The 8308-nt window shown below is 46.0% G+C and overlaps 1 protein-coding gene across 1 annotated transcript in view; it reads left to right on the top strand.

Annotated features, from left to right (window-relative positions):
* Positions 1–537: 537 nt before the first annotated feature.
* Positions 538–8308, top strand: part of ZCCHC24 (zinc finger CCHC-type containing 24) — a 147232-nt gene continuing 139461 nt past the window's right edge. Inside the window, 2 exon segments of the mRNA XM_042457852.1 lie at positions 538–930; positions 933–1105. Of these exon segments, the coding sequence (XP_042313786.1) occupies positions 813–930; positions 933–1105 (291 nt within the window). The 5' untranslated portion in view covers positions 538–812.

The following is an 8308-nucleotide window of genomic DNA, read 5'->3' as shown; positions in this document are numbered from 1 at the left end:
GAGAACGAAATTGAAAATTTTAGTCATAGGCCTGCATTTTGCAGTCTCTGGTCTTAGTGCAGATGGCAGGGAGGGAGGGCTATCTATCTGCAGGCTGGCACCTTGTATAGTAGATATTCAAAGTCAAGGAAATTTAATTTGCAATTCAGAAAACATGTTTCCTTGGGACCCAACATGGAAGCTCCCTTCCTTGGTGAAGCTATAGGGCTCCTATGTAAGTAGAGAACACTGAATTTGTCAAGAAGTCTCCATGGTTTTGCATCAGGCAAACTTTTCAGGTGTTGCAGAGGCAAAGCCTGCCAATCAGCCCCAACACAGTTAGCCAAACTTTTGCAAGCCAAGCCAGGTCCTCTCTCTGCAGAGGGAGGGAGGCCAGTTTCCTCTCTTCCCATTGGCTCAGCCCTCCCCTCATATTCAAATTCGGCCCCTCATGGAACGTTGAGGGGCCAATGGGCGTTCTCCTCTCGTCCCCCCTCCCTGCAGTTCCCCGGGAGTGCTATATATATTCCAGGGGGGGTGCTGCTGCTGCGCGAGGAAGCCCGCCTTCCAGGAGGTGGCAGAGCGCAGCGGAGGGGCTCCGTTGGGATACTAGAGAGTGGAGGAGAAGCAAAGGAAAGTTTGCCACCAACTTTGCAGCAGAGCAGAAGAGGCTCCCCCGGTTCAGCCCCAGCTATGCTGGCGTTGGGTGGGCAGCTGGGGCGAGGAGGGCTAGCTGGGTCTCCTTAGGGGATCTCCTTCCTCCCAGCCAAAGCAGGGGAGCAGCTCCAGAGGAGGAGGAGGAGGAGGAAGGGGAGCCCTGTGCGCCAGGAAGGATGAGCCTGCTCTCCGCCATCGACACCAGCGCTGCCTCCGTCTACCAGCCCGCCCAGCTCCTCAACTGGGTCTACCTCTCCCTGCAGGACACGCACCAGGCCAGCGCCTACGATGCCTTCCCCCGGAGCCTCCGGCCTCCTCTTCTCCTCCTCCTCCCCAGAGCCACCACCACCACCAGCCGCCGCCCCCTCCGCCGCCCCCGGAGCTCAGCTACCCCTCCCGCAAGGCAGCGCGCCGAGCTGGGCTCCTCCCTCAACTCCAGCTCTCAACGCTTTCCGCTCCGAGGAACGAGGTAAAGGGGCCCCGAGGGAAGGGACTTCTTTGGGGGGGGGGGGTGGGGGGAGAGGCAGAGGAGTGGGATGGAGGGGGGAGAGGAAAGAGGGGAAGCGGAGGCAGAAAAAGAAAGAAAAGAAGGGAGGAAGAAGAGGGGGAGGAGGAGGAGAAGAAAGAGAGGGAGAGGGGAGGAGGAATGGGGCGGAGGAAGAAGAAGAAGAGAGGAGTGGGAGAAGAAGAAGAGGCGGGAGAAGGAGGGGGCGAGGAAGTACTGTAGGGGTGAAGAGGCGAGGGAAGGGTAGAGGGAAAGAGGAGGAGTAGAGGATTGGGGAGGAGGACGAGTGAGTCGGACGAAGAAGAAAAAGAGAGGAGAGAAAGAAGAGAAAGATGAGGGGGGGTGGGGGCAGGAAGAGACGAAGAGACAGGAAGGGGGGGAAGAGAGGGGGGGAAGGGAGAAGAAAATGAGAGGAGTGAGGGGGGAGGGGAGGGGGAAGAGAGAGAGGGACAGGAAGAAGGGAAGGAGGGGAGGAGAGGAGGAAGGGAAGAAGTAGAATTGGAGGAGAGGAAAAGAAGAGGTGGGATGGGAGGAGGAGGAAGAGGAGTGAGAGGAGAAGAAAAGGAGGGGAGAAGAGGGGGATGACTGGGAGAGGAAGAAGACAGGAAAGAGGAGAGGAGGGGGGAAAGTTAGGAGGAAGAGGAGGAGAGAGATAGATGAGAGAAGATGTAGAGAAAGGAGAATTAGAGAAGAGAGGGGAGAAGAGGAGAAGTAGAGGAAACGGAGGAAGAGGGGAGGAGGGAAGAAAAGGCGAAAGAGTGAAGAGAAGAGGAGAGGGGGAAGGAGAAGAGGAGGAAGAGAAGAGGGAGGGAAGGATGGGCTGGTGGAGGGAAGAAGTAGAGAGAGGGAGGAGGAGGAGGAGGAGGGGGGGAGGAAAAGGAGTGAAGGAGTGGGGCGGTGGGTCTGGCGAGAGGGAGGGCAGAAGGAGAGCCCGCTTCCCTCAGCCGAGCCCACCCACCAGCTTCCCAGCCTTTTGCCCAAAGGCTTGGAGGGTTTCCTTTTCTAACAGCTTCTTAAGGGGGGGGGGGAAGCCCCCATGTAAAGTCCCCCTGGGCCTTCCCTGCCAGGAAACAGAGCGCCCTGACAGGGGAAAAGTTGAAGCCTTTTGGCTTGCGCTGTGTTTGTGTGTGTAGGGAGGAAGAGGGAAGCTTGGTGGCACCCTCCCTCCCAACCTGGACCGAAAGTTGCGCAGAAAGTTTCCCCTCTGAAACTTTTAGCACCAGCCTGTCTTTTTCCACCCTACAGAGGTGGTGGGTGTGTGTATTATGTGTGTGTGTATTACTGTGTGTTTCCCTCCCTGAAGCACTTGGAGTTGGCGACTTGGGCGAAGGGGTCAAAGGCCAGGGAGCCTTGCTTTGTAAAAAATAAAGTCAGAATAATACCGGTTTTCCTTTCTGTTGAAACCCGAGAGTGTAAGTGAGGACCTGGTGCCAAAGCGTTGTTCAGAAAGCGCATGGCTAGAGAAAAGGTGGAATAACTATAAATCTGAATCTGATCTTTCCTTGGAAAGTGGCATCCATACTACATAATTAATCTGGTTTTGGACCACTTTCACTGCCATGGCCTGTGCTATGGAATCTGGGAGTTGGTTGGTTGTGGCACCAGGTGCCACACAACTACAACTCCCAGAATTCATAGCACAGGGCCATGGCAGTGAATGGTGCCAAACCGGATTAGTTACACTAGAGGAAAGGCCCTTTTCTTTTTCTGCTGAGCTTTTTTGGGAGAATCTGTGGAGAGCAGGGCTTGGGAACATGTTCATTCCTATTAACATTGTGAATGATGAGAGGGACCAGTTAGAGTAAAGCCACTTGATTTGTTTAGCCATATCCTAATTCAGGAGATAAGTATCGAGGCCTAAGAGATAAGCAGGGGAAGAGAACTGGGCCATCAGGGAATGGTGGTCTTATCCCAATTAAATTTTTAATTCTGAGATTGGTTTTAGAATGAGCAAAATAGGCCGCCCAGGATTGTCAGGAATAAAATGACAGACAACTGGATTTTCTTTCTTTTTCTAGAAAGCCTTGGAGAGTTTCTAATGTTACCTTGGAACCAAAATTTCTTAGGTCTATGACTTTTTCCTCCTCCTGTATTTCACCCTTGGGAATCTCTTTCTCTGCTCCATGGGTTTTGCTTTCCTGGGTTAGACCTCTGGAGTCTAATGCAAAGAAAGGCACACCTCCATTTGTGTAAGGTGCATATTAGCCTGTGTAGGCTTGGCCAAGGTTTGGACTTGAATGCACATCAGACTGTGGGTGTGTAACCTCTTGCTCTCTCTCGTTTATCTCCGTAAGAACAAGCAGAGAACCGTTTGTATAGTGGTTCAGTGTTGGACTACAACTCTGAGATTAGGGTTCAAATCCCTGCTCAGCCATGGGGTTTCGGTGAGCTTGGGCAAGCCACACTCTCTCGGCTTAGAGAAGTCAATGCAAAACCCCTCTGGCAAATATTGCCAAGCACCACTCGCGATAGGGTGCTCTAAGTCAGAAATGACTTGAAGGCACACAAGAAGGCAAGCATTCGTGTTTGCTTTAGATGGACTGTAGCTTCAGAAAAATGAACATCCAGCACAGAGTGGTGTGCTTGGTCTTTTACACACAGTCAATGAAACTGTCTTTCAGGTATCTGCCAACAAGAGTGCAGACGGAAGAAGGATATGTACAGTCATGAGTAGTCTCTATTTTATAATGGACTGAGACGAATGAGATCCTTACTTGACTTTACATGCCTCTATTTCTTTTCTTCCTCTGTGTACAAAGTATCCTCAACAAATACAGAGAGCACAGAGGAGGATGAGGATGGTTCCTGCTACTGTTGCCATTTCTTTCTTTTTGATGAAGATGCAGTCTTTTCCTGTCCATCTCCTCTACTAACTGCTGTCATTGAAGATAAAAAATTTTGCTCAGTACGGGGGCTCCTCTTTCTCCCACTATCTTTTCCTTCCTCTCTTTTCTGTTCATCATACTTGGCATCATCCCCCAAATTATTGTCCAAACTTGTTGAGTGATGGAAATCAAGTGTGTGACTTCTGGAGGGCTTTAGGTTGGAAAATGATGCTGTATAAATGAATAATAATTATAAAAGTACCGTGATTATCCCAAGATCACGCACTATCAAGTCTTGTAGCTATATATAATTTTTTTGGTCTAGGAGTGTATAAAGAATCTCCTCATAATACAATTTTAAAATCATTTAGGAAGGGTTGATTGAGTTTGGCAGATGTTGAGATAGATCAGTACTCTTTTGCTCTTTCGCCAATGTTCCGGGACTACTGTATAGTATATTTGTGCTTTAACTACAAGGCTTCTTTCTTTCTTTTTTTCTTTCTTTCTTTCTTTTATGCTATCAAATGCCCCCCCCTTTTTTTCTGTTGCTTGTTAGTGTGAGCACTGGACAATAAATGAGTTAGTTTCCAAGGAAGAGTGACTCTAAAGCCATGCCCACATCCTGAAAGCAATCTGCAAATTAGTTAGAAGGGGCAAATACCTGTATTCTGTTGTCTTCTGTGATGGTGTGGATTTGTGCTGCTCTAACAAAATGGCTGGGAGATTCATTTAGCTTGCCCCAGTGAGTTGCAGTTCCTTTGCATAGTGACAGTGGCAAGGGGCCTACACTTTCTATTGCATATAAACTCTGTTTCAGATCACCATATCTCTGAGTGTGCTGTGAACCAGGGCTGAGAATAATGTGCATCCCAAGGCAGCCTGTGGCGCAAGGTTATATTTTTTGCCCTGCAGTCCTCACCAGCCTTTGGGGGATGTGAGTCTCCTTTAAAACAAACCCATGTCCTGCACCTTGTTTCAATGAAGAAGAAGCGTAGGAATTGGCCTCCAGTACCTCAGAGGCAGGTCACCTTTTTCTAACCTTTCCCCACTACACAGTTATAGCACTATGATTCAGTTTACCACCATGGCAACGTTGTGAATCATGGTACAGTTATGCAGTTGAGTATGTAAAGTTCATAGCAAGACAGCCTCACAGATGTAGCAAGGACAATTGAAAGTAGAGAATCCTGCAACCCTTTCACACTATGCATATCACTTAAACTGACATGGTTTTGTCATGCAGGATCCTGGATTTGCAATTTAGAGAAAGGCCATTTGAATTCTCAGCTAAGGCATGTCAGTGCTTACCAAACTACAGCTCCATGATTCCATGGGATGTAGGCATGTCGATAGTGCTATAATTGTGAAGAGTCAGAGGGTCCCTAGTGTGTAGTGCTAAGGGGCCCAGGGATTTGCAGTTTAGGGAAGGGTATTCAGAATTTGTGCAGAGAGCTCTAGTGCCTTCCAAACTCTAAATCCCCAAAAGGCATAGGTTGCAGTCATGGCGAGTTTAAGTGGAATCATAGGAGCTATTTTGTGGATGGAAGGTTCAGGTTCAGATACCCTCCGGTCTAAAGTACACTGTGTCTCAGGGTGCAGTTACCAATGAAATAATGCAGTTTGACAACATTTTAACTGGTGTAGTTCCATCCTGTGAATCTGGGATATATAGTTTACAAGGTCTTCTCTACCAAAGGTGCTGATGCCTCACAAATATGCAGATCCCAGGTTCTGTAGAATGGAGCATCATCATTGAAATCGATCAGGGTCCTCTGGAAGGCTCAGATCTGCTGTAATATTTTGCGTCTGGCTATGGGGATGTAGCCAGGTGTTTCTGTGATCCTGCCTGCTTCCCATGGGAAAATCATATGGGGGGGGGGAATTAAAACAAATAAACCAACAAAAATAAAAAGGAAAATATACACATGAGACAATCTTTATGCATACATTTTCTAGAGAGATCCACAAAATCACCAAATCTTCTAGATGAGAGGGTTTACCATCCTGGACTGAGAGAAGTTGGCTGTTTGTCTTTCCAATGCTGCAGTGTAAATCTTGCTACTGAAAAGGACATAGAGGATCCATTTTCTTGACCAAAACATTAATTCCAGATGTAGCGAAATAGTTCAGAAGCACAAAATTCAAAGTCCAAAATTCACAGACTGCTCTAAAACAAAGTAAATTGACGATAACCTTTCCCCACAAAGGCCATTGGGCACAAGCACATCATGTGTTTAAACGATCTATGAGAAGAATTACAACACTGGCATTAACAAACTTACTAAATAAAAGTTATTTAGTCCCATGTAAAAAACAAAGACTATTGCTTTGCTATAAATTGGTGATTAAAATGATAGATACAGCAAGTATGGAGACTAGAGGCACGATCCACTTAGGTAAAACAGGACTATAATTCATTGTTTCATTCACTCCTAAAGTGTTTATACCAAGTGTTGGTTATTACATTTAAAGTCTACTATGTTTTGAGTCCAGGTTACCTAACAGGATGCCTTTTCCCCTATAATCTTGCTCCATATGCTCAGGTCCTATCGGAGACATGTATTCCACTAAGCCAGGACTAGGTTGGAACTGTCAGCCACGGATACTTTCTTTCAGTTAGTCTCAAGGTGATACAAGATCTCTCTAATACTGATTCGACAGACTAACATGGCTATATCTTTGAATGTTGTCTTAACTTGGCTTTGTGGGCTAGGGTTGATAGGATGTGCAGTCCAACAGCTTCTGGGAGCTGCACATTTCTAGCAGTGATACTTTATTCAAGCACTTGTTTTGGCACCCTCTAAATACTGATTGGCACTGAAACTTGATTAGTGCAAATGCTTTGACAGCCTCCATCAAACTTGGTGTCTCCAGATGTTTTTAGACACCAATGTTCACCTGCCCCAGCCAGCCTGGTGTAATGGAAGTCGTTATTCAAAAACCCTGGATGGCATCAGGTTTTGATGAGGCTAGCTGCTACCATATCCATTCAGGGTGATTTGGTCACAGTGTTTGCAGCAACAGACTAATATAGCTGCTCTTTTAAAAGTTGTTTAGTTGGTATTTTCAGTGAAGGATCTTGATCTTATGCATTTAGGCAGCAAGAATATTCATGAGAATAACTGCACTACTTGTTTAAATGATGATAATTCAGAGGCATAGGTTCTGCCAATTCGATAACAATACAATCAAGACCATCTTAAACATTTCTTGGCATCTCTTCTTAAATCCTATATCTTGCCACTGCTTATTACACTTGAGGTTCTTCGTAACCAGCCCTCCTGTGTACAAGCTGGCACGAAAATGCACAGCCTTATTTTAGAATAAATCCCATACAAAGAACAGCAGTGTTGTTTTTTTCCTCTGCAGTGGTGAATAAGAGCTAAACAAATCCCTGCATGCATCTCTAAGTTATCTTCTAGAAACATGCTGCTTAAGGCAACAGTTTGTTACCTCTTCTTTCTCTTTTTATACTCCAAAGACAGCTTGATCTTTGCTGGAGATTTTCCTTGATTGGTACTTGATCCAACAGTTTGGGGCTTCCTTTTAAATTGCTGCTACTGTTTTCTGATGCTTCTTTGTTTACATTTTGCTTTGCTGATTTTACATTATTATTACCAGTACAATTTTTGAAGCTGATTGTTTAGGAAATTGACCCTTTACTTTAATAGTTTATTCCCTCTTCCTCTTCACTTAGGCATTATTTCCCACCTGTCTTTGTTTCAGGTATGAAGGGCAGCTATGAAGGAACTAGACAGGATTCTGAAGTGTAAAGATATACACTCGTCCCTTCACATTTGTGGCTTTGACTTTTGCAGATTTGATTATTCACGGATTTTATTAATATGTTCACTCTAGGAATATCTAGGTCCTCCAGTACAACTCTATGGTCAACTTTAACCAAAAGTCGCACTGACTAACCTAGAGATTCCTAGAGAGAACACTTCACTAGGCATTTCTAGGTCCTCCAGTGCAATTCTATGGTCAGTGGCAGATGTTGACCACAGAGTTGCACTGGAGTACCTAGAGATTCCTAGAGAGATGTACTCTCAGGTAAAAACATAGTGTTTTTGCTATTTGCAGTTTTTCCACATTTATGGTGGTCCTGTGCCCCTAACCCCAGCGAATGTGGAGGGACAAGTGTATCATTAAAAACCAAGGTTAAGATTGTCCATGCCATCGTATTTCCAATTTCTTTGTAAGGTTGTGAAAACTGGGCAATGAAGTAAGCTGATTAGAAAAAAAAAAAACCCCAACATTTGAAATGTGGTTCTGGCGGCGAGTTCTGAGAATACTGTGGAGTGCTAAAAAGACATGGATAGGTCCTAGAGCAGATCAGGCC

Source organism: Sceloporus undulatus, chromosome 3, assembly GCF_019175285.1.
Source record: "Sceloporus undulatus isolate JIND9_A2432 ecotype Alabama chromosome 3, SceUnd_v1.1, whole genome shotgun sequence".
Classification (NCBI taxonomy): Eukaryota; Metazoa; Chordata; class Lepidosauria; order Squamata; family Phrynosomatidae; genus Sceloporus; species Sceloporus undulatus.
The sequence above is the reverse complement of the archived record's forward strand: the minus strand, read 5'-3'. Positions and strand labels throughout refer to the sequence as shown.